This window comes from Erpetoichthys calabaricus, chromosome 4 (assembly GCF_900747795.2).
Source record: "Erpetoichthys calabaricus chromosome 4, fErpCal1.3, whole genome shotgun sequence".
Lineage (NCBI taxonomy): Eukaryota > Metazoa > Chordata > Cladistia > Polypteriformes > Polypteridae > Erpetoichthys > Erpetoichthys calabaricus.
In genome coordinates this window covers 131175819-131203277 of record NC_041397.2, presented here as the reverse complement: position 1 = coordinate 131203277, position 27459 = coordinate 131175819, and the positions used below count along the sequence as shown (strand labels likewise).

Here is a 27459-nt window from a genome sequence, read left to right as displayed (position 1 = left end):
TGCTGACATGGGAGAACCTGTTAAAAGAATGACCACCTCAGGAGCACTCTATCAATCAGGCGTTTATGGTAGAATGGCTAGGTCAAAGCCACTCTTGAATAAAAGGCATATAGCAGCCCACTTGGAGTTTGTCATACTGCATTTAAAAGACTATGAGAGCCTGAAGAAAACTGTCTGTTGAGATAAAAATTTAACTCATTGGATTGTAGCTGTCGAAATCCAGGCACTGCTTATCACTTGGCACTACAATGCCTATGGTGATGGCAGCATAATGTTATGGGGTGTTTTTCAGTGGCCACAACATGGAGACTGGCTAGAATTTAGGGAAGGATGAATGCAGTTAAATACAGTTTACCTTTCACACTGACAGTGTTACTGAAGCTTATAGTCAAGAACACTCTAGATTGGCTTTAGGACGAGACTCTGACTGTCCTCAAGTGGCCAAGCCAAAGCAGAAAATTAAACTCTATAGAAGATGTGTATAGAGCTGAAGATGGCAGTTTGCAGACACTTTCCATCCAGTTTTCTAGTGCTTGAAAGGTTCTGCCAGGAAAAATGGGATGAACCGCCCAAATCTAGGTGTGTAAAGCTGGTGGAGACTTACCTATGACAACGCAAAGCTGTAATGGCTGTGAAAGGGGCTTCTACAAAGTACTGAATTCAGGGTCTGAATACTTATGTGAGTAACAGATTTCAGTTTTGCATTTTTGATAAATATGCAAACCTTTCTGAAAACATGGGTTTTTGAGTGTATATTAATGAGCAAAAATTACAAATGTATCCATTTAAAATTACACAATAAAGTATACAAAAAATGAAAGCTTCTGATACTTTCTGAATCTAATGTATTGATAATTGTTCTTTCAAAGATTTGACTAATTAATGGAAAAATAAATTAGTGCCTTCTGTATGTGAAAGCTTTATGTGATAAAGGAGACATGAAAAATGCCAGGCAGACATGTATTTAAAAGAAAAAAAATCTTGGGATTTTCGAGGCCAGCTGGTACAGGGGACTAGTCCTCTACTCCAAGATAAGCAGATATCAGGAAATCTGGGATGCCAGAAGAAGAGACTCAGAACTTGAACAGTAACCTAGCAACACTAATTGGGAGGTGTCACCAAGGCCAAACTTCACAAGGTGGAGAGGAAAGCATTACATGACACTAACAACCCGCAGTGGTTCTCTGTAGTTTGGAAATCAAATAGTTAATAAAACCTGTTTTTGTGTTACACTGTATATTTCAATTAGTTCAGGAAGATAAGAGGGATTTAAACCGTTTACTACTTTGAAGTTTTAAAATGAAGATTTCTAAGGTGGGCTCTGAACCAAATCAGAAGGCGGTATGGATAGAAGTAATGACATCCCAGATTTGATTCATTTTTAAAATATTTTCAGGCTGACGAGAAAATAACTTAAATTGTCTTCCAAAATGTAACTAAATGTGTAATTCTTTTTGTATATTGTAAGCAGTATGGACTCATTTTTCTTTCTTTGGACTGAAATTGGTAACTTAAATAATAACCTGTTCCTCAGCTCTGCATGTTTGTTCATTTCCGCTAAACAGGAAAATCAGCACTGCTTTTGAGAATCAGGTGCCACCTTTGTATGTAAAAAACAGACAACTAACAACTTTAGGTTAAACACTTTTAAGTGTAAAAGTAAAAAGATTTACTTTACCATATACACAAACTTGGTCTTCTTTGCTCTTTTCATTAATTGGCTGTACAGTAGTGTCATTTTTTCCAAAATTTCCAAACTCTCCAAAAACAAGCTTTACTGGACATTTGGCAATTTTAAGTAGTATGTCATGCATGCAGATTCTGTTCTGTTCTGGCTTATTTGTAAGGTGCACCATATTTTGACATAATTCATAAACCACTTGATGGTTTGAAAATGCTAGTATGATGCTAGGTTTTGAGTGTGTGTAAAATTGATATTAGAAAAATTAAAACTAGGAATAGTCTGCAACTTTATAAGTACAGTACTGAGTTTTAAAACAACAGTTCATAATGCAATAATGATCCTATAAACCTAGAATAATTCCATCTACTTGGCTTGGTGACAGATACATATACTATATATAAGAGGCACTATAATCAGGGTGTGCTCCACACCAATGTTGATGCACTATCCTGGGTCCACGACCTTTTGGCTAAGTCCACCCGTTCCTTGAGGGTCTAGCTGGGTGGAGGGCCGTGTCACACACATGCACCTGGAGATCACCTTCAGGGCTTAAGCGAAGGTTTACACCATATACTGTATTTTATTAAGGTTACTTGGTGATTCCAAAGTGTGTGTGCGACTGTGCCCTGTAGTGGACTGGCATCCAATCCAGGGCTGTTTTTCTTTTTGTATCCAATTTTTCCCTAATTGGCTTTTCCTCCCTGCAACCCTATTTTCCAAACCCACTTTTGGTACATAGTTGTGGGAAGCTACAACATAACATGGTAGCACTGGTGGAGCAATTTAAAATGAGATGCCAACCCGTTTAAATGCATACTCATTTAAAGTAGGGCATATTAGAGTTACTGTTTAACTGAATTTTCACGTTTTTGTAGCAGGAAATCTGAACACCTAAACAAAACTCACATGGGAATAGGGACAACATGTCAATTTGACACAGACTTTGACCAACTCAGATTCAAACCCTGGACCTTTCAGTCGGCACTGCTAACTACTGTGCCACAACAGCAGTCAAATCGATAAAATAATGAAACTGTATCAGTAATGGGAGCAGTGCTAATGTACACTACAAGGTGTTACCTCTGTTAGTAGTTGTAGGCTGCATTGAAAAATCCTGTACCTGAAGATGGACTCTTTTTATATTGCTTTGTGCAAGGTTTTGCATTCAGCCTTGTACACAAATTTCAACATTTTGTAGCTCTGTGGTTCACATCAGTATTGAAGACGCTGACAGTGTGGTCAAATTTGACATCAAAGGTAGAGAAGAGACAAGGAGGCTATGAATATGCAGCAAGTTTGAAAACAAAGTGCAGGGAATTCACAGATGAGACTTGTATAAGGCTGTCAGATGTAAAATGGAAGAGGGGCAGAATTTGACAAGAAGGTTTGAAGTGGGGGTATGGACAGAGGCACAGCCAAAAGGGATGGAACATCCTTTAAAGGACCTGAACTGGATGATTCTGTGGGATACATTATGTGAGAGGGAGAGGTAGTATAGACGAGGTTTGACACAGACAAGGACGTGTCCAGGTGGAGACAGACACGAGTTTTGGGAGTGCCGTTGGACACAAGAAGTGTGGGCAAATGTGGGAGGATTATTGAAAATGTATGGTGTAATAGTGTTGTTGTGGATTGTATTTTGTAATGTGTAAATAAAACTTACTTTAAAAAAAATTAATACCCTGCTCTCAGAACTCCAAAAACTTCTTCAAAACATGCAGCAGGTGTTTGGCCAAAGCTTTTTTCCATCAGTTCGTCAGAGTAAAATATTAATCATTGAAATGCTTCCACTATGTGAATGAGATTGCCCTGCTCATTGTCTCTGTTTGACACGCATTATTATTTCAAAAATGTCTTAAGCACTTTGCATTTTACACATAATTCAAGCACCCTTCTTGGTTGCACAAAATAGGAATTCAATTATGGGGTTGACAGTTCAAGAACATGCATGATTTTTGCATCTGCTGTTGGTTTGTTGGTGTTTAAAAAATCAAAAAGATCTTAGACTTAATAATATAAAATGCATTAAAAATGCATGAAAGTATTGTTGGTTTGACTGATCATAATATATCACATTAAAACAAAGTTTTTATTGAATATTAAAATATTAATTAACCTCCTTAGCTTTGCATTTCATTCCAAAAAAACCTGTAAAAAGTGTTTTTTTACATGAAAAATTACATTTTTATTAAATCTCAAAAGCATAATAATGATGCAAATAATAATGATTAATAAAAATAATAATATGAAATGAACAATAATAACAAAAATAATAACAGTAATAATACTACTACTAATTATGCCAAAACAGTACATAATCTCAAAATTCTTTTGTGTGTAAATCTTAAAGACACCCATCCATCATCACAGTCGGGACAATAATAGCGTATTTCTTTTCGGAATTTCTTTCCAGATTTTTCCGTTTTTGAACAGCACGTTCCACAGGTATGAGCTGGATTCTGTTTTTTTTTTCTGTTGGTGGTATATAATCAATAAAATATCTACCAATAAGACAATCTGGATTGATCCACGATGTGCTGGGTTGACCGCGTCTTTAGTGGTAGTGTAGACAGTTGGATGTGTGGCAATGGTTTGTTTAACATGCTGGCATATAAAGTTTGCATGAGATACAATTTTGTCAGCTTTTTGTTTCTATAACGCAAATGCATTCCAAATGCACTGTTCCACCAGATGACAAAATATCTTTTTGTAGTATTTCTTTTGTTGCTTCCGCATAACAGAATAGAAAGTCAATTCTTGATCCTCACGATTTATGCCCCCCATCGTGCCCCAACAGTTTGTAACCTGCTTGTGGCATTTTTCCTTTACAGTGACTGTGGCTGTATTATGGACAGTGCTAAGAAGAAAAACATCTTTCTTGTCCTTCCATTTCATTGCAAGCACTTTACCCTTTTGTCAAGCTATTAGTGCACCTCGCTATAATTTAGCTCTGCCAAAGTCTTTTGTAATGCCACAACAGTTAGGACACACTGTTACATATACATCAGTCTTTTTTTGCAGCAAGATGTCAAATAGCTGTGGCAAAGTATAAAAATTGTCAATGGTTACACAGTAAAGTTGATCCAGCAGAGCATCTATCAAAGTCAGCACCGATGATGTAGCAACACTGCACTGATTGTATTTCGGATCAAACATTGTCCCTTTCCTTGCATACAGAACCAAATTCCAAATGTGTCCTGTTTTAGATTCACAAAGCTCATAAAGCTTTATGCCAAATTGTGCTCTGTTTGATATGATGTACTGTATCCATGATAGTCTGCTGTTGTAAGCCATGAGTCTTTCATCGATGCTGCCATTGTGGTCCAGAATGTAAACACTCTACAATGTTAATACAATCACCTGGTATATCTCCCAAATTTCCTTCAGTTTGGGTGCTGGATGGGTATTCTCATCAAAGTTTTCATTGTTGGTAAAGTGCAGAAATGTCATAATTAGTGAAAACCTACACTGAGACATAATTTCTCCAAAGAATGGCAGCACTGACAGCACTTTTACAGCCCGAGTGATTCTCAGTTCTGAAGCTTACACAAGATGCATCTGTACAGTTGCCCAAGTGACACTTGCGACAAATGCTTTTAGTATGATTTTCACGTCCTGGTAACGCTTGGGTCTAACGCTAAGGAGGTCAATTAATTTATTTATTGAGCCCACATATGTACATTGCATTGCAAACCCTAGCATGGTAGACCATCATGAAGTACACTTACCCACTGTACACTGACTAGCAGCTGGCTAATTTAGGTTTGCCAGTGAGCCTAACATAAATGGTTTTAGATGCTGGTAGAAATCAAAGTGCATCTATCATGAAGTCAGCTTAACCACAGATTGTTTGGATGTGGGAGACACCAGTTGTTAGCAGAGGATATCCATGGAGATAAGGGGAGAACAAGTCAGACATAAGTGAACCCAAATCCATAATAGTGCTACCACTGAACTGCCTTGTCATGTCTGAACAAAAGAATGTTTCCTTCAGTCCAGTATCATTAATGATATGATAAAAAAAAATGTTTTTTTATCAAGTGATAGAAACAAATAAACAGGAAGGCAAGATTACATCAGCTTTTTAAGTTGAGTATTTATGTTTCTTTTAAATTAACACTGGTTCAGATGAGGTCAGCACAGAAATGTTCAATGTATGCTTATAATATGAAACATTCTCAAAGATAGAAGTTAGTGGTCTAGTTGATGCAGAATTCACAGTCCAGTCATTTCCTGTTTGTACATTTTCTGTTAGTAAACTGGAATCCTTAAGAACAAGCAGCTTACTTGACAACCCAAATGAAGAATTGAATTGTTTACTGAAAAGTGCTTAAATGTTTAGATTCCTGATTTATATCAGGACACCAATATAAATGATATAATTCTCTGTTGGCATCTCTCAGTCCTGAAATGACCCATCATCATGTCACATTTTTGCGACAGGACTTAAAATGAAGGAAAACATAATTTATCTTCTTGTGAGATTAAATAGACTTACAAAATGGCACATGAAATTTCCTTCCTTCTCTACATAGCCACAGTCATCTATCAGGATGAGTATTCCTATAGCTAGAAGGATGAACATGTGATTTCATTATAAATCAAGCTTGGCAGTGCCACAACCTTCTCTGTTCTTTTCTTTATGAAAAGTAGCTTTACTTAAATTGTTAGTTAGAACTCCTCTATGAAAAACTTTTTCATGGTGCAGTGCAGGATAGAATTTGCTTTAAGATACAGTATGTAAGTAATTTTCTAATTTATTCTAACCACCTACAGTGGGCAGTATTACCACTTCATGGAGTCTGTGGTGCCTTCTAACCCAGCCACAGGAGATGCACAAACCAGTGTGTTTCTTTGTGACGGTCCCAAGCCTGGATAAATGGGGAGGGTTATGTCAGGAACGGCATCCGGTGTAAAATTTTGCTAAATCAATATGCGGACAACAATACAAATTTCCATACTGGATTGGTTGAGCCCCGGGTTAACAACGACAGCCACCAGTACTGTTAGCCAACAGGGTACTGGTGGAAATTGGGCTACTGTTGGCCAAAGAAGAAGAAGGAGAAGAAGAGGGGGGAGACGTGTCCGGAGGCAGGAGGAGAGGAGGAAAGTAAAGAGAGTGGAACTGAGGGTAGGAACTTTGAATGTTGGCAGTATGACTAGTAAGGGGAGAGAGTTAGCAGATATGATGGAGAGAAGGTTGATATATTGTGCGTGCAAGAGACTAAATGGAAGGGGAGTAAGGCCAGGTGGATTGGAGGTGGATTCAAATTGTTCTATTATGGTGTGGATGGGAGGAGAAATGGGGTAGGAGTTATTCTGAAGGAACAGTATGTTAAGAGTGTTTTGGAGGTGAAGAGTGTCAGGCAGAGTAATGATTATGAAGCTGTAAATTGGAGGTGTGATGACGAATGTTGTTAGTGCATATGCACAGCAAGTTGGGTGTGCAATGGGTGAGAAAGAAGATTTTTGGAGTGAGTTGGATGACATGATGAACAGTGTACCCAAGGGACAGAAAGTGGTGATTGGAGCGGATTTCAATGGGCATGTTGGTGAAGGGAACAGTGGAGACGAGGAGGTGATGGGTAGGTATGGTGTCAAGGAGAGGAATGAAGAAGGGCAGAGGATAGTGGACTTTGCCAAAAGGATGGACATGGCTGTGGTGAATACAGATTTTAAGAAGAGGGAGGAACATAGGGTGACGTACAAGAGTGGAGGAAGATGCACACAGGTAGATTACATCCTATGAAGAAGAGTTGATCTGAAGGAGATTGAAGACTGCAAAGTGGTGGCAGGGGAAAGTGTAGTTAAGCAGCATAGGATGGTGGTCTGTAGGATGACGTTGGAGATCAAGAAGAGGAAGAGAGTGAGGGCTGAGCCAAGGATCAAATGGTGGAAGTTGAAAAAGGAAGACTGCAAGGTTGAGTTTAGAGAGGAGGTGAGACAGGCACTGGGTGGCAGTGAAGAGTTACCAGACAGCTGGGAAACTACAGCAGATGTAGTAAGGGTGACAGCAAGAAGGGTGCTTGGCGTGACATCTGGAAAGAGGAAGGAGGAAAAGGAAACATGGTGGTGGAATGAGGAAATACAGGAGAGTATACAGAGGAAGAGGATGGCAAAGAAGAAGTGGGATAGTCAGAGAGATGCAGAAAGTAGACAAGAGTACAAGGAGATAAGGCGCAAGATGAAGAGAGAGGTGGCGAAGGCTAAAGAAAAGGCGTATGATGAGTTGTATGAGAGGTTGGACACTAAGGAGTGAGAAAAGGACCTGTACCGATTGTCTAGACAGAGGGACCGAGCTGGGAAAGATATTCAGCAGATTAGGGTGATAAAGGATAAAGATGGAAACGTACTCACAAGCGAGGAGAGAGTGTTGAGCAGATGGAAGGAGTACTTTGAGAGGCTGATGAATGAAGAGAACGAGAGAGAGAAGAGGTTGGATGATGTGGAGATAGTGAATCAGAAAGTGCAATGGATTAGCAAGGAGGAAGTAAGGACAGCTATGAAGAGGATGAGAAATGGAAAGGCCGTTGGTCCAGATGACATACCTGTGGAAACATGGAGGTGTTTAGGAGAGATGGCAGTGAAGTTTTTAACCAGACTGTTTAATGGAATCTTGGAAAGTGAGAGGATGCCTGAGGAGTGGAGAAGGAGTGTACTGGTGTCGATATTTAAGAATAAGGGGGATGTGCAGGATTGCAGTAACTACAGGGGCATAAAATTGATGAGCCACAGCATGAAGTTATGGAAAGAGTAGTGGAAGCTAGGTTAAAAAGTGAGGTGATGATTAGTGAGCAGTAGTATGGTTTCATGCCAAGAAAGAGCAAACATTGCATCTGTGGTGCTCTGAGGATGTTGATGGAGAAGTTTAGAGAAGGCCAGAAGGAGCTGCATTGCGTCTTTGTGGACCTGGAGAAAGCATACGACAGGGTGCCTCGAGAGGAGCTGTGGTATTGTATGAGGAAGTCGGGAGTGGCAGAGAAGTACGTAAGAGTTGTACAGGATACGAGGGAAGTGTGACAGTGGTGAGGTCTGCGGTAGGAGTGATAGATGCATTCAAGTTGGAGGTGGGATTACATCAGGGATCGGCTCTGAGCCCTTTCTTATTTGCAGTGGTGATGGACAGGTTGACAGACGAGATTAGACAGGAGTCCCCATGGACTATGATGTTTGCTGATGACATTGTGATCTGTAGCGATAGTAGGGAGCAAGTTGAGGAGACCCTGGAGAGGTGGAGATATGCTCTAAAGAGGAGAGGAATGAAGGTCAGTAGGAACAAGACAGAATACATGTGTGTAAATGAGAGGGAGGTAAGTGGAATGGTGAGGATGCAGGGAGTAGAGTTGGCGAAGGTGGATGAGTTTAAATACTTGGGATCAACAGTACAGAGTAATTAGAATTGTGGAAGACAGGTGAAAAAGAGAGTGCAGGCAGGGTGGAATGGGTGGAGAAGAGTGTCAGGAGTAATTTGTGACAGATGGGTATCAGCAAGAGTGAAAGGGAAGTTCTACAGGACGGTAGTGAGACCAGCTATGTTATATGGGTTGGAAATGGTGGTACTGACCAGAAAGCAGGAGACAGAGCTGGAGGTAGCAGAGTTAAAGATGCTAAGATTTGCACTGGGTGTGACGAGGATGGACAGGATTAGAAATGAGTACATTAGAGGGTCAGCTCAAGTTGGACGGTTGGGAGACAAAGTCAGAGAGGCGTGATTGCGTTGGTTTGGACATGTGCAGAGGAGAGATGCTGTGTATATTGGGAGAAGGATGCTAAGGATAGAGCTGCCAGGGAAGAGGAAAAGAGGAAGGCCTGAGCGAAGGTTTATGGATGTGGTGAGAGACGACATGCAGGCTATGGGTGTAACAGAGCAAGATGCAGAGGACAGAAAGATATGGGAGAAGATGATCTGCTGTGGCAACCCCTAACGGGAGCAGCCAAAAGAAGAAGAAGAAGAGGAGTCTGTGGTGCCATCTCAAGTTTATGCAGGCTTCTGCAGACTCTCAGCTCTTTGCCACACTAGAAGACCAAACTGTGAGGTCAGCATGCAAACCTGAGATGTTTTTTTATATGGGTGAATGTGAGTCTGCCTCTGTCTGGCTTCTCTCCAAAGGTTTCTACTGCCTTGTACTTTACTGGATAGTGCCTGACCAGGATAAGCAAGTCAAGAATGTAGTTAGGTGGGCAGAGGTTTGTAACCTCAGTATTGATTGGTGTTTTTTTGTGTATATTTCTTTTTCTTATAACTTTGCTTTGTTGGAAGTGTTAGCCAATTTTCATTTGGATTTATGTAATATTCATTCAAAATGGAGAGATGTTCATGACATGACCATGGTAAAGCATAATGGCGTTTACCTGACCTGCTGTTGGATTTCCCATCTGACTCATCAGCTTTTATTATTGTTAAGGAACATATAGAAACTCGTCTGCAAATTTGTAGCAAAAATGGCTCTAAATGAATCCATCCAGTTTCTGTTTTCTGGTATTTACATTGAGGCTTTGCTCTTAGTTTGTCAATCTGAAGGTTACGGTCTGATTCATCTACATTAGAAGGTTGGGCAGGCTGCAAAAACAGTAGTATGCTAAGAAATGTTGCTAGATTGGATTTTTGCCCGGATACCGGATTTTGTTCAGGACATTTTGGAAATGCTAGACATTAATTACAGTTATTTTTAAAAGTTCTGAATGAATTGTCTCGGTATGACCCAGAAATTGAATTGACAAGCTTCAATAATTAAAAATGTGCCTATTAAAAGTAATTTTGCTCTGCGTGCACATGACATTGGAGTATATGTTGTATACATAAGAATTGTTTCTTATTTTGCACGTTGCATTTGTGTTTTAATTCAATGTGGTTAATGTTTGAATCCTGTAGGAAACTGCATGCTTCCCGGGAATGTGTTCTTTGGAACTGTGCTCTTACTAGAGATGACCTAACCCTCCTGGTAATCATGGCAGAGATAGTAAGGCAAGAAAATTAGGTACAATATTTTCAATAAAAGAAATAAATATATTTCAGTTGCTTTTAAATGCGGCTTTACACCTATAAACAAATAAATGAGAAAGACAGTAGAGTCTTCAATGATAATTTGTCCATATTCACAGGAGTCACGTGCACTGTCCTTGGCATGGATGGCATGCAGTGTCTTCTATCCATCCAAAGGAAAGTCTTCAATGGGTGACTGAGCTACTGCATATGTGATTTTATACCCTTAAAACAGTTTTTTGTTATAATTTAACCAATTAAATAGAAACACTTGCTAACATTAATCTTTCATCAACTATTATTGTCTGTTAACTTTTATTAGCTATTTCCACCAATTTGTTAATTAGTATTAGTTTTAAACACCTGTTTGATGATCCATTAAACCAGTTAACATTTGGAATACACTTTCTTCTGACCACGTGCTTTTAATCCTCCCATTTACAAGGTCCTGCAATCTCAAGTTTATTGCTTGTAATTTGAATTAGTATATTATGTGTTAAGGGAAAATGCAATTTTGTATGCCAACTGAATGTTCTTGTCATAAAAACAATTTGGCTTGCAGAAAACATCTGGTTATTTTAATCTTTGGTCACCCAATACTTTCTTGAAGGAAAATGTCCTCCTGCCTGTGGCCTAGTAAGTCTTTATTTATGTATTACACTACAGTATATTGCTTCATTATAACTTGTATGTGTATCAAAAAGCAGGCTTACAGATCACAATAATGCATTAAGTGTATAGTGATTTTATATCTCTGACCACAGTACTGCTTTATGCTTTTTATATATCTGTTTTATTTACAGTTGCCTCTATAACAAAGAGACAAAGCATGAATTAGAATACCAATGTACTTCTCCCAAATAGCGAATTAATCTTTGATTTTGAACTTGAACTGATGCATACCCAGAATGCATCACAAAAGAATACTGTGGCACAGGAGCGATCTATTGGTACCCTGGCACGGAATCAGAATTTTAAACAGTGAACTGAATATATGTAGGAGTTGAGTGACAGCGAGGGTTGATGGAAACAATAGCAGAGTATGCAGCTGAAAAAAGAATCAATTACAAAAATACAGGCAATAGAGATAGGCAGATTTTTATTCGTCATTGGGTTATTTTCACTGATTGGACCTTCTAGACACTTCTCAGTAGTGGGTACCTAAAATACAGAATTCATAAAACTCAATGAGATGGCAAAGGGATGAGTTTAATGCAAAAATTGTGAGGAATCGTGTTGCCATTTTGTAGTTTTGAAATTTTGACATGGTTTGACATTAGACAAGAAACTATTATAGTCCAACATATTAAAAATTGCGGCTATGTTAGCATTCTTTTATTAGTGTCACATCTCCTCCTAATAAGTCACCTCATGCCTAGCAATAGAAATATCCCATGAATAGAAGAATCTGAACATAGAAGTAAGCAAACACAATTCAGAGATCCTAACACTAAGCTGGCTTTTGCATACTTCCTAGAAGCTGCTTTCTACATCAAGCTTGAATACTTTATTTTGCATGTGCATGTTGTTGTGTTAAAAATAGTCCTTAGAAATCGCACAGAAATGTTTGAGAAAAAAAGAAAACAATAAAAAAATATAACGAGTAGCCACTTTGTTAGGCCTGCCTGCTATTTAATGCAAATTGCCTGCTACTTCAAACAGCCATCCATTTGATTGCAACTTAATACTTAAAACTTATACAGCATGTAGACATAGTCAAGAGGCTTAGTTGTTCTATAATGAAACAAAGGTCAAAAATATGATTGAAGTGTATTTGATCATGGTATGGCTGTTGGTGCTAGATATGGTGGTTTCATCATCTCAGAAGCTATTGCTTTCCTTGGATTTTCATCAATTGCAATCTCTTAAGGTTTTTAATTGATCATAATTTATAATATGACTAGCAAAATACCTGCGCTTCGCAGCGGAGAAGTAGTGTGTTAAAGAGGTTATGTAAACATATATATACATAAACATATATACATATATATACATATCTACATATACATATATATATACACATATATACATATATATATATATACATATACACATCCACATATATATATATACACATATCAACATATTTATACACATACATATACACACATACATACACACACACACATACATATATACATATACACATACATACATTCACATACATATATATATATATATATATATATATATATATATACATACATACATACACACACACACATATATATATATATATATATATATATATATATATATATATATATATGCACATACAGACACATATATATACATATACATATTTACATATCTACATATATATATACATATCTACATATATATACACATAGACGCCATATAAGGTCTTCCTTTTTCCTTGCTTCGCCAAGGAAGGAGCCTTTTTATTTAATCCACGGGTTCTTCGCTTTTTTTTTTTTTCTTTTTTTACGATTGTTACAGTTCTGTTTGTATACCACGTTGTCAGTTCTGCACTCCGGTTGTAATATGACCAAGCCGTGCAAGCTTACTGTTAAGAATGCAACGTATAGTTGTACAGGAGAAAAGCAATCTTGCCTCAAATCAATGGCAACCTTTTGTAGGTGTATGAACTTAATTTAAACTTTAGGTTTACACGGTGCTTTGTTTCCGAAGTACCTGCAGTCATGAATATGTCTGTATGCGTCAGTCGCTCAAATCCCCCGCGTGTCGCACCGGCGAAGTACTGCTTTTAAATTTTTATTAAGAAGAAAACCTTTTTAAATTGAGGGAAAATATACCAATAACAATTTGTTAAGGATCTGTTTTTTTGTGAAGCTGCCTTCACACAGCCTCTCTGCTGTTTTATAAACGAACGCCATATAAGGTCTTCCTTTTTCGTTGCTTCACCAACGGAAGCAGCCTTTTTATTTAATCCACGGGTTGTCCGCTGTTTTTTTGTTCGTTTATTACGATTATTATAGTTCTGTTTGTATGCCACTTTGTCAGCTCAGCACTCCGGTTGTAATATGACCAAGCCGTGCAAGCACACTCTTAAGAATGCAACGTATAGTTGTACAGGAGAAAAGCAATCTTGCCTCAAATCAATGGCAACCTTTTGTAGGTCAATGAACTTAATTTAAACTTTAGGTTTACACGGTGCTTTGTTTCTGACGTGCTGCGTTCAGTCAGTTCACGTGAGCCGCTGTCTTGTGTGATGTTGCGATGTCCACGGCTTTATTTAATGTTAGCTAAGACCTGGCACTTAAAAGTTTCTCGCTACAGCAATTTTTAATCCGTTACAAAGTCATCCAAAAGTCTCGTTTATACCTCGTGTCTTCTCATTAAACTTGTATCTCGCGAATATAGTATTGCAAACGGCAGCGGGAGCGTTTCTCATTAAACTTGTATCTCGCGAATATGGTATTGCAAACGGCAGCGGTAGCGTTTCTATAAACTTAATTTAAACTTACGTTTTACACCGTGCTTTGTTTCCGCAGTATCGAAGTGATCACTCGTGCTGCATTCAGTCAGTTCACGTGAGCCGCTCTCTTGTGCCTTCTCAATTGTGTAATGAATGTTTTCTTCAGCGCTCTTTGGGGCTTTTCCTTGTTTTCAGTTCACGTGATTACGTAGGAGGCGTGATGACGCGATACGCGACTCCGCCTCCTCCATTACAGTATATGGACAAAAAAGAGGTTCCAGTTATGACCATTACGCGTAGAATTTCGAAATGAAACCTGCCTAACTTTTGTTAAGTAAGCTGTTAGGAATGAGCCTGCCCAATTTCAGCCTTCCACCTACACGGGAAGTTGGAGAATTAGTGATGAGTGAGTGAGGGCTTTGCCTTTTATTAGTATAGATTGGTGCAATAAACAAGAAACACACAGAGTGGCAGGTCCTTGAATAAAAACACCTTATTATTGAAAGCTATCGGACTATCAAGCTATTAAAAAGGCCACTGATTCTCAGACAACAGTAGTGCTCAGAAGGGTACCTCTGAACACACAACAAGTCAAATATTGAAGTGGATGAGCTATGGCAGTAGAAGCCATGCTATGCTCTACTCCTGTCCACTAAGAACGGGAAGATGAAGCTCTAATGGGTATGTGATCACTAAAACTAGATGACTGAAGATTGGAAAAAAGCATCACCTTTCCTATGGAACATTGACTTCAGTTGTGAATATCCAAATAATATCTGTCATGCTTTGCGTCAAGAGGAGATATAGACTGGTTTTTGTAGTATAATGGTGTGGGACATGTTTTTTTTTATTTTCATTTACCCCTATTGATACACATTGACTATCAATTTAGCTTATTTAAGCATTGCTGCTGACCATGTGCGTCCTTTTACAGGATAATGAACCATCATACAAAGCACTCTGCTCCCACAAATATGGTTGTGACTTTAGTTTATTCTGGTGGCCCACAAATTCCTCATATCTCAAACCAGTAAAACACCTTTAGGGTCAAAGTGTGGATCACAGCATGAATGTGTGGCTAAAAAAAAATCTGCATGATTATATAGAGTCAGCAAAGGACCAATGTCCTTAAAGAAGTCATGGAGGTGAAAGGGTCCTTCCCATACATATATAATCAAGGACTTTTGTTAGAAATGAAAATGCTGTCTGGGATGCCTTCTGCTTGGCGCTGGCATAACTTTATAAAGGCAGACTTTCTACAGATCACACATACTACAATAAAGATTCTGCTGCTCAGTAATCAGAAGAACTGTAGTAGGAGGTTTTCTTGTTTAATAATCAAATTGACAGGTGATAATAAAATTAATTCTGTCAACTGATAAGAACAGTGATGAAAGAGAAACAAACGTTTTGTCATTGTAAAAGAATACACAACACAGTGTAAAAATTTTCACAGTGCCTTTTGTACTAATTCTGATCTTACAGGTAGAACTTTTAAAACTTAGTAGCATCTCCTCTACATATGTTTAAACTGTCATGTTTCAATTTGACTCACTCGAGAGGGTCTACGCTGCTTTTGGGAGGACAGTAGTGTAGCACGCAAACTTGTCTGAGGTCAGTGTTTCCCCATCCTTGCTGATAACAGCATGGGCAGAATTCCATATTCTCTTTGAAGGACAAAGAATGGTTTTCCAGAGCCATTTGGAGGCAGTCCTCATCAGACTCCACTAACAAATGAACCTTTGTGTCATCCACTGCTGTAACTGTCATCTTATTTACCTGCTGATGGTTCTTTGGTCAGATCTAGAGACCCTCCTGCTAACATCGCACAGAAGGCCTGCTTCTTCAACTGCTGTTGTCCACAAATTAGTCTTCGTTTTGCTGCCATGAAAGGTTCCAACAATTATTTGGTCGCAACTCCTAGACACTGTGTCCAGTACAGAGGTCTTCTAGCTCTGTCCAGTGACCTTTAGCTGAAAGTACTTTGATATCAGGTATTTTTGAAAACCTTGTGTTTATTCATCATGTGCAATCCATGAAATCAAAAACAGCAATCAAGTTAAAAAGTCCAAATATATCTTACCAGTATTTTTCAACTCCTGCATTCAAATTAGTTTCTTCCTCATCAGAGAAGTGACATTCCACATCCTAATAGATAGTTTCCATTGCCAAGGTCTAGAATTCCTGGGTCCACTTCTCCTCTTGCCTGTCACGTGAGCTTTCAGATTGGCCCCATGCAGGTTTTTCTGGCTGAGTCATACTGCATACTGTTGGTCACCCAACCTAAAGGCACTAGTGAACATGTAATAATGTAATAGTAATAAGTTGAAATCATTTTTCTAAATATTTCAGACTCCACTCAGTATGTGTTTATTTGTTGTAAATAATATCAAGGTCTGGAAACTGTCCACTTTGGCATCCTGTGTTGTCCACTTAGCCTCATCAGACTGTGATCCCTTGTGCACAGTGGAATAATCCACAACATGGTGTGATGCTGTTAGAACAAGAATTGGCACCTCCAAATCTGAGGCCAAGGTCCTTTCCTGGAAAAGAGTGGCATGGTCTCTTTAGGCAGCCTCAGATGGAGGAATGTAGGTGTCTCAGAGTCCAATTCATGAGCTAGAGGTAACTGTGAGAATGACCCATTAATTGGTGCAACGGCAGATGTTTTACAAATGCATTGAATCCATGTGGTAAAGAAGAAGTAAAGTCCATTAACAAAGCTGTCAAATTACCTGTTAGTTTTTACCTATGGTCATGAGTTCAGAATAGTCACTGAAAGAATGAGATTAGGAGTACATGCAGCTGAAATAAGGTTCGTGCACAGGATTATTGGGCTGATACTCCTTGATAGGGTTAGGAGCTCTGCAATACAGGAGGATCTCAGTATTGAGCAATTTGAGGTGCCTTGGGTCTATAATCATTATGCTCCCAGGCTCCTTCCACAGGATGTTTAAAGTCATGACACACTGGGAGAAAACCTTGGAGCAGACTGGGGTGTACTGGAAGGAATTTATCTCGATTGCCTTTAGAGAATCTGGACGTTCCGTTAGAGGTACTGAATATTAAGCAGCATGTTCCTACTATGACGGTAACCAGGAATAAGGGAAATAAAATGATAATGGTGATGTATTAATGTATCTGATAGTTTGTAATAATTCTGTTCAAATTCCATTAATTGAAGAACTACTGCATTGCATTTTCAGATAGCGGCCCAGCTGAACAGAATCCGCTGAAACCAGCAGAAGCTCAGCAAGCACAAAATACTTCTGCACCAGGCACACCCAAATCAACACGAAGTGCTATCAGAAGTGTTCTGGATGTTCCAAGAAAAAAAGGGTGAGGAAACTGATAAGCTTGTAATGAGAAGAGTGGGACATGAAAACATGAAGCTTGTTGCTATGACATACTGTGTTTACTGAGGATTCTGTGCTTGTTTGCTGTACGAAGTAATGTGAAATGGTGCTTTCTGTTAGGAAACTTTATTTGTGGTGGCACAGTGGCTATCAGTGCTGCCTCACAGATTCAGCCCCTGGATTTGAATCTGTAAAAATTTGTCATTAAGTATCAGAAGGCACTGAATCTTCCGATGATGTAACACATGAGAAAACTGCAAAGTGTGTGCCAGCCCTTAAGCTGCAGCCTGCTTGTTTTGTTTTCTAAATTGTCACCACCACAGGTTGTGCAGAAAGAGGGTGACTAGTAAGCCGACATACATGTTTGAACTTAGCAGTGATCCCAATGGTGAGTGCATATCTGCAGGTGTAGACATCACGATAGGTGTGAAGCATGTGAAGGATAAGCTTTGTGTTTAGGTTTTTTGGTACCCCTGAGCACTCACCTGATAGCCATATGGTTAACCTGACCCTGCCCAAACTCATTGTCCATACGAAAACAGTACCGGTGAGTTCCTCCTACATTCCCAAACACATACAGATTAGTTGGCCGAATGTGAATACTGTATATACTTGACTGGGTCTTGACTGTTTCCCTGTCAGGGCTGGTTTCTACCTTGTATCCAATGATTGGTTGAGGCCCCCATGATTATAAACTGGAATAAGTGGGTCTGTAAATGTTATAATTTGGTTATCACTGCTGCCTCACATTTTAACAGATCTGTGTTCAAATCCTGAATTTTGTCATTGTCTCTGTGGAGGTGGCACATTCTTTCTCTGTTTGTTCTGTCCAGGAGTTCCCCTCTAAATCCCAAAAAAATGTGTTAATTTTCTTAACTTCAGAATCTAATTGTTTCATCATTTTTCTCAGAATTTATTGTGATACCAACACCAGTGGATAACAAGCATGTTCAAAGAACATTTGTTTTTTTCCATTGATCTTTAATGTAAAAACATAATACAATTAGTATAAATGCTTGCTTCTTTTCACTGTCAGCAATTAAGCCATTGAATTGGTCGGAATCAGCATGCCTATAACTTACACCACTTCAGGACCGTAACCACTTAGCCACACCGCCTGCCTAATTGGAAAAGACTTCAGTGTGATTTCCCGTAAACTTGTGAGAACCTGGCACAATTAAAAAAAAAAAAAAAAAAGGTTTTACTACTTACTTGGAAAAAAGCAATATCTTTACTTGGGACCACTATCTGGTACACTACATACACATACAGCTGTGGCTTTATGAAAGCTGATGCCTTTTATCTGTAAATTTTTTATATTACATACACACATAGTTTATTTCTGTATGTAGATGATTAACCACATGAACAAAGTCAATTCACTTAAGTTATTGTTGGTTCTTGTTATAATGTCAACATGCACTGTTTGCCAGTGTAATTTAATCAACAGAAAGTAATTAACAGTAGACAGAAATGGTTGATAATGTGTGCAATAATGGTCATCTGCTAACAAAAGAAGAAAGTAGTTGGCTACACCATTGACGGTAAAAATACAACATTGATGTGAGAAAAGCATCAATCACCTCATTTAATTTGCTATCAAGGGCCAGATAACATTGCACACAGTACCTAGCAAGCCATATCCTTCCCAAAATATCACAAAAGGGGTAAAATAAAAAAAAAACTTTTCAAAAGAGTCATATCTTTTAAAACTGTATTTTCTTTGCATTTCTCAAGAAAACGAGAATGCATTAATTAAAACACAAATCTCATTTTGCTTTTGGAGTTTGTTTAAAAATCTAGTGATGGATGTTGGGAGGCTGGCGCAAGATACGACTGTTGGATTCAGAGAAAATCTATTTGTTTTTCTCAAATTGACTTTTAAATTTAAGTAGAAGGTGATATAAAGCAGTGTCTCAAACACAAATTTACTTTTAATAACGACTAGCTGTGCTGGGTTGAAATCTAAGTAATCAACATAGACGTTGTGTTTTATATTTGATACACAGGTTATCTTAAATGTGTCAGTGGCCCTGCCCTGCTTTAGCGACTCTAGCCTTGTCATGTTGGGACTTTGGTTTTCCGGTGTTATCGTCTAACGTATAACTTCAGACAACAGAAAAGGCCACTAAGTCAAATTTTCTTATTTTTAGGTGTTTGTTATTTTTAATATCATTTTTGATTATTTTGACCCTTCTTCTACACGTTTTGCCTATTTTTAAATTAATCCTTCTAAGCCCAGCAACCGGAGAGATACACAGGTACACAGACATGCATAAACACCGACATTTTCTTAAGCTGGATTATCAATAATTATATTAATGTTATTACCCGTATGCTCATGTTTAGCTATCTACACGTTGCTTATGCTTGTGCATATTTGGCTTCTTGCTAATGTCCAGGCCATCCATCCAAAAAATTCTGTCTGCATAATTTTTACTTTTTACTCTGTATTTCTGCAAATCAGGCACATTTTATGAAAGCCACTTTATGGTTAGCAGTTGTCCTTGGATAGGTTTTCCCAAGAAGTTGGGGAACACAGGAAGGCTTTGGTGAGTTGTGTAACGCCTTCAGCCAAAGCAGGTACAGATTGGAGCAGATAAATTACATGTACATGTACCATTAAAAATGCCTGATTGCTGTAAAGGCTTGTGGTCAAAATTCCCTTTTTCCTGTTCTTTTAACTTTTGTTTCAAAATGAAATTATGAAAATGAATTTAGAAAAAAATCCTGGCAGGACTGTAATACTGAAAAATATTCTACAAAAACATTTACTTCATGTGTGGTTGCTTCAGTGTAACAGTTTTTTGAGTAAACAAAATTTTCTTCTTCCTGTTCTTCTCCATCTTTTCCCACTTCTATGTGAGGTTGATATATTTTATCAGCCTTCTCCATACAGCTCGGTCCAGCACCTCCTCACCCAGTCAAGTCCTTTTCCTTCAAATCTTCTTACACTTTATCCATATTTCTCTTCTTTGGCCACCCTCACTCCCCCATCACTCTTTTACCCACTTATTCGTCATTTTTCCTCATCACATGTCCATACTACTTCAGTCTACTTTTCTGTACTTAGACATCTCTTCCACTTTTGCTGTACCTCTGGTTTTCCCATTTCTCATTATAATCTTTTTTTTGTAATTCCACACAAATATTCTCAACATTCCGCTTATCTAACTTCTTTCCCTGTGTTTCCTTTACTGCCCATGTCTCGGCGCCATACATCATTTGTGGTCCTACGCTGTCTTAAAAACCTTTAACCTACGCCTTAATTCTTCAATCACATAATACTCCTGATACCTTCTTCTAATTGTTCTGTCCACACTACACTCAATAGGTTATCTCTGCATCTAATTTTCTATCTTGGCTACCACTGCTCCTAAATATTTAAAATCGTTTACTCTTTTCAATAGTTCTCCCTGCAGGCCGACTTCTGAATCCTGATCATCATTAAACCTCATACTGTATATTCTGTCTTCTTCCTATTTTTCGTCATTCCTGTATCTTCCAAAGCCCTTCACCATTCTTCCAACTTCCTCTTTTCTGGTGCTACACAACATAATGTTGTCAGCAAAAAGTATGCATCAAGGGGATTGGTCCTTTATCCCATGACTAAACGCATCCATAACCAAATCAAAATGACTCCACTTAAATAAGATCACTTCTGATTCATTCATAGTCAGAGCTTTAATAATCACCATACTAATTAACACATTATCTATTGAAAATTATAGTATTTAGTTACATGCATTAAAGGGCAGTAGTTACTGATTTCTGCCTCACAGTGGGACCTGACCTAGTACTTTGTGGTGAAGGATAGAATTTATTCATTGCACAGGTTTGATTAATTTTGGTTCAGTGATGGATGCGACAAATTCTTTAGACATTTGGCAGAAACGGTTTTAAAAAATAATTTCCATGTAGCCCTCTAGCCACACGTTTAAAAAGTTGAATGGAGTATAATAGATAATTTTAATGTGTGGGTATGAACAGTACAGTGCATGGCAGAGGCAGAAATGTCACTCATGAACTTGTGCTTTCTTTCATACTTTCATTGGACAGGAAAGTCAAATCAACAAACAAGAATGAAAATGCTTTGGAAAAGCCTGATGACACCAGGAGCATTGGGGCAGCCTCAGATCTGGATACTCAAAGTGTGCGCAGCGGCCAGTCAGCCAGTCGCTCCACCAGGTAAACAGACACGAGGTCTAAGCTCTTTTAAGGTGGGTGGTGTTTACTGGGGGTTAATTGGAGCCTGCAAATATCACGTTAAGCCTTTTACTGTGGAATAGGAGGGAAGGAACGGGATCTTAAATAAAGTGAATGCTGAAAAGAGATAATTATGTACATTCTTTATAAGGGTATTTGAGTAGTGAGGGTAGTCTACATGAGGCAATGAGTTATCTTTGATGTGCAGTTTAGTTTTTATGGACATTTGAAAAGGAATATGTGTTTGAGGTTACCTTGAAATTGGCCATACATGAAGATGTCATATGAGGTAATGGCATCCCATCCAGGGTCCATTCCCAACTCGAATCAAATGCTGTCAGGGTCGGCAATATCTCCTACAACCCTGGACTGGATAAGCAAATTGGAAATGAATGGATGGAACTAATCAAATGTCATTCTTTAATAATATGTCATTTTGAAAAGATTGATGTCACTTTGTCTAATCAAGGAGTTTTTGCTCTTGATTCACTTGGGTTCTAGAGTAACGTGCGTGCACTTTCATGACACACTATTTATTTATTTATTCAAAAGCTAATTTACTATATTTAAGTGAACCACAACCTTGAAATTAATCCCTGCCATTGTGCATCTGCATTAGTTCTCTGTATTTAGAATGAATCATCAGGGTGTGTTTTGCTTTTTAATGGAATATCGTAATTGTGAGATTAATTTTTTAGTTTCTGTTAACAGAAGTGTATGACAAGAGGTCAGATTAAACGGAAGCTTGTAATAGACTTCTAATTAAGATATTGGCTGTAATGAAAGTCTGCTAACCAGTCATTGTGTAATCATGGAGTATGTTTACCTGGTTTCTTAAAAACCAGTACTCTTCTGAAGTTCTCCTTTGGCAAAACACTTCAACGTCATTAAGTTGTGCAAAAAAGAGTTAAACGTCCTCATTCACTGTCATGAATCTGAAAACAAGCATGAAGCATCTGATCATTTTCTTGTGTTTAGTCCTTCAAGCACTATGAAGTAAATACCATCCATCCTATTTTTACATCTTCGATTTGAGCCACCGATGTTTCATGGTATAAATACTGGCCACTACATCACCTGATCACATGGCTATAACATGTCTGTGACAAATAGCTGGATTAAAACTAAATTGACACTTTATTAATGTTTCTGTGGATTTTACGCAGCACACTCTTCTGCCTGGCTACATGATTGAGCCCTGCAAAGGACCAGCATACCTGTACCTTTGCTTCTTGCCTTACACCAGTGCTGCTGGGATAATAACAATGCAGGTAATATTACTTCAGTCAGTCAGTCAGTCCATTTTCTAACCCGCTATATCCTAACACAGGGTCACAGGGGTCTGCTGGAGCCAATCCCAGTCAGCACAGGGTGCAAGGCAGGAATAAATCCTGGGCAGGGCGCCAGCCCACCGCAGATTATTACTTCAGTAAAATATATATTGCATTAGGCTACTCATTACTTTAAAAAGGTGTCAGACTACATCATTCATGTTACTTTTACCTGAGATTGTGCTGCTGATCTTAGCCCTGTACGCTTCAGTCCATAACATAAATGTAGTGATTTCTGAACTATTGAGACAGATTATTTCAACCAGTAGAAGGAATAATGCAATCCTTTGAGCATTTGCTTCAGGAAATTTATTTTGTGGATGATCCTACCTATGGCTACTGAAAACATATACGAAGCCAAGCAGGCATACAGAGTGCAGCTGTAATTGATTACATATTTAAAATCTGGATACCGGTAAGTTGGATTGGAAAACTGATAGATCGATGGGTTTCAAATTTTAAAGAGGAATCATACAACCTCCTCTCAACCTGTCACTTTAACTATAATGACCACCTCTGTACAGCCACATCTAATCTAAGACGCAGTGGGGTTGGCTCACACATCAATTGAAGACTAATGCTGTTTGGTCAAGATGGTAGTTGCTACAGATGAAGTGCAATGTGTACCTTACAGTTTGACTCATACAAACACAATAAAATTAATGTTGAACATTGAACACCATTTGACTACTCTTGAGATTATACATTGTTTTATTTCAGAAAAATGTTACTTATTTCAGGTGAAATTGAATACCCAGCCGATAAAGTTTTTTTTTTTTTAAGAATTTAGTAGTTGCCTAATAAGAAAAAGCTTGGATTCTAAAACACAGAATAACAACCCTCCAAGGGAATAAAAGAAAAAGTCAAAAGCTGACACTGGAAATGAACCATAAAGTCAGTGGAGCCTGTAACACATTGTTGTGTAACAGGTAGTTAGGAAGGTTTATTTTCTAAAAGTTCCAGGGTAAGGTATAAACCATTGGAGCCTGGCATGGTGATTGTTCACTGGGCATGCAGTAGCTGTCAGAATACATGATTGCCGAAGGCTAAACTGGACCACAACTCTGCCTAAAAATAGTCCCAGAGTGTTGTAGAAAGTGCTGTGCGCTATTAAGGCTAAAGCCTCCAGAGTATTAAGGCTAAGCTTCATTTTAGGGATGTGCAGATTGATTAGTTGCCAATCTAAATCGGATCTAAATCAGCAAATTGGCCAATCACAAAAATCTGCTTTGCTAAGCTTTACAGTAATTTAGTTTCAGTGCTCATTTACGTGAGGTACTGTATTACGGTAGTTGAGCCAGGCTTTCTACAGAGTAGACAAAGTGTTGTCCTTTAAATTAAAACACCGTTTGAGTTTGAACAGTGAGCTTTTTTTTTAAATGAGGCAGCTTACATTTTTAATTGGAAAAAGAGAAGATAAAGAAGAATTTCAAATTGCTGCATAGTAAATAATAGTCTTGTTAGTGCAACAGCAAAATACATCTTCTTCATTTATAAACCTGTTAATTATGTTAGTCTTGTGTCTTCTTGATGAACAACTTATGAACATTTGATACATTTGCAGGTTATTTTTTTAAAGAATTGTTTAGTGTTTATTATTTGTTGCTTGTGCCATATGGTTTTGGTAAGAAACAAGTATTACATAATTAAAATGATAATCCATATTTATAATTACATGTCAAGAATTATGAATGTCTGGCTAATTAATACACTGAAGAAAAAAACACACCTCTATAAATATATAACAGGAAAAAAGCTGTAGTGCAATTAATGATTTAAAATGATTAAAACCTATAAGTGCATATATATTTATATTTAAATTGCATGTTTAATTGCCAATACAATTAATTCATTGTGTGAGAATATATAAATATACAATATATATTTTATTTGTTAGAGAAATGTTGAAAACTCCTTTTTTTAACTAAGCCTTGTTTCAGTTAGGTTTATTACAGAAAAAAATGACACCTTTTAATTATGGGAAGCATTTTATTTTCTTTTATGCCATATGTATTATGGATACATATATTTTTGTATGTATTTTATTAGTTAAAGAATGTATTTTAAGGAAATTTTATTTATTTTAGTATTTTTATGGTCACTGAATAATAAGCTTACAGAATTCTATTTTGTTAATAGAAAATGAACAGTTAACGCCTGTAGTCTATATTTTAAATATAAAAATGCACTTTAATAGAGGACATAAGGCTTTTATGTGTCTGGTTATCCCAGAGCTTACTGTAAAAAGTTTTTAAAGGGACAAAGGAAAAAAAATTCTGTATCTGAATCATCTGATCAAGTAACGTGAAATCAGTGATGGGTATCAGCCTTAAACCTGATTCGAGCATCCCTAGTTTATTTTGCTTATTTATGATATTAGTAACATTCTTTTCACAACCTATTTCATGACGTTTTCTAAATACAAGTCTCATTTTTTGTATATTTTCGTCAGATCCACTTTGTCACATTGATTCATGTAGTTTTTCATTAATAGAACAAATAATTGTGCAAGGATATCTGTTCCCGGCATTCAAAGTGATGCAATTTTATACTTAGGAAGAAAATACAAATGAACTGTAAGCTCATGCCACCAACATGTATTACAGGAACCAGCATAGAATTTTTAATTACTATATTGGTGACAAATCTGTGCTTGCAAACTGTAGCAAACACGTCTCGATGCATGCTCAATAATCCAGGTAAGGAAATTCTAGAAAGTTGATTCAGTTCATCTGGACATGTCCAGATGAACTGAATCAACTTTCTAGAATGTAGCAAACAGGACATAAAAGTGCATTGTGCCAAGCCTGGTTAATATTTAACCTTGACTCATTTCATAATATTTAATACCAATAACAATAAGGCAAGTCATAAATCAAAGAAGGAAATGTAGCAGCACTTTTGGGTATTGCTGGGGATGTGGATGGTGAAGCTCCCTGTGGGAAGCCCTGAGTCACAGCCCTGTTTCAGCCTCATGCAGTACTTAAAGCCGCCATCCACACTCACACATCAGCACATCGCTCAGGAGGAAGCTGATGAGCTCTTTAAAAATAGCTAGCACAAATATTTGTTAGCCTGTTTGCATAAAAAAAGAGGAGATTTCAGGTAGCATGTATCTTCTTGACAAGTAGGCTTTATTTGTGGTAGATAAAATCAAAAAGAATGCACTGCTGTTTTAGCACCAGGATCCCCTTTCCCTACTGAAGTATTAACTTGTAGACAAAAGGAAGTAAATCATAAAAAAGACAGACACTCTATAGTATTACAAAATTCATTCAAGTTATTACTATCCACACTCCTTTTTTACTTTGTAAAAAGTTTTAATAAATATTGTATGAAATTTATGCATTTATTTATATATAGTCATGTGAAAAAGTAGGTATATACAGCATGTTTTTTTTAAGCTTTTAACGTATGTAGATTTAAACAGTACAGATAAAGGTGACAGAATTGGAAAAAAAATGAATGTTTGACTTTGCAATATTTTTTTCAATGAAAAGTGATCACATATGCCATTTACTTTTGTAGAAATATCATATATAGTATTGCCCATTATGGCAGAAACAACCTATAACAGTCGACCAGTCTCTGACATCGAGACAAAGCATTTCGCACTCATCTGTTCAGATTTCTTTCAGCTGTGCAATATTTACTGGATGCCTTGATGCACAGTCCGTTTCAAAAATCCCCACAGCATCTAAGTGGGATTCAGATCCTGGCTTTGACTTGGTCATCCTTCATTCATTCTTTTCCAGCTATTCCTTTGTGGATTTCTTGGTGTGTTTAGGGTCTTTGTCATGTTGCAAGGTCCACTTTCAGCTGATCTTCAGACTTTTGACTAATGGTCTTACAGTATCCTCATCCACCCTCTGGTACAATGAAGAATTCATAGTGAATTATATGATGGTGAACTGTCCAGGCCCCAAACCATAACGTTCACAGTGGCAAGAGCTGCCTGCAGGTCCCCTGATTAAATTCTAAAGTTCCTTGAGACTTCTTTCAGAATCTGGCATTCTGCTCTCTGGCTTAATTAACTGAGGCAGCCAGGCCTGGACAAGTTGGCAGTGGTTTGAAATTTTCTGCATTTGTTGATGATCTTCTAAACAGTGGAAATGTTCATTTCTAATTGTTTGGAAGTATTTTTAAATCTCTTCCCATACTCATAGACATAACCACTCTGTTGGAAGGCCTTAAAGAGCTAGGCAGGATGATAACATGCACTTCAAAATCAAAGAGCAAACCAAACTGAGTGTTTGAGGTTTAAATGAGACAGCTTTGTCCAAGATCCTCTCTAATGATGTTCTAATCATTTGCACCTAATCTTGTGTGCCTAATTCTAATTTTAGCTATTTAAGGTAGTGATAAATGTAGGGGTGTACTTACTTAAATCACATGCAATTTGCATTTATGTTTATTGTAATTAAACAATTGAGTACAACTTTTAAGTGTGGCATTGTATCTATTATATCATGTTTATTTACAGTATAGTTTTAATTAAG

At 37.7% G+C, this 27459-nt stretch overlaps 1 protein-coding gene across 3 annotated transcripts in view; it reads left to right on the top strand.

The window, feature by feature from the left end:
* Nucleotides 1-27459, top strand: part of sytl5 (synaptotagmin-like 5) — a 464560-nt gene that overhangs the window by 350982 nt on the left and 86119 nt on the right. For all 3 annotated transcript variants that reach the window (XM_051927103.1, XM_051927102.1, XM_051927104.1), the window contains 2 exons: nt 17274-17406; nt 21483-21611. In XM_051927103.1, coding sequence (XP_051783063.1) covers nt 17274-17406; nt 21483-21611 — 262 coding nt within the window. The remainder of the gene's footprint in view (nt 1-17273; nt 17407-21482; nt 21612-27459) is intronic.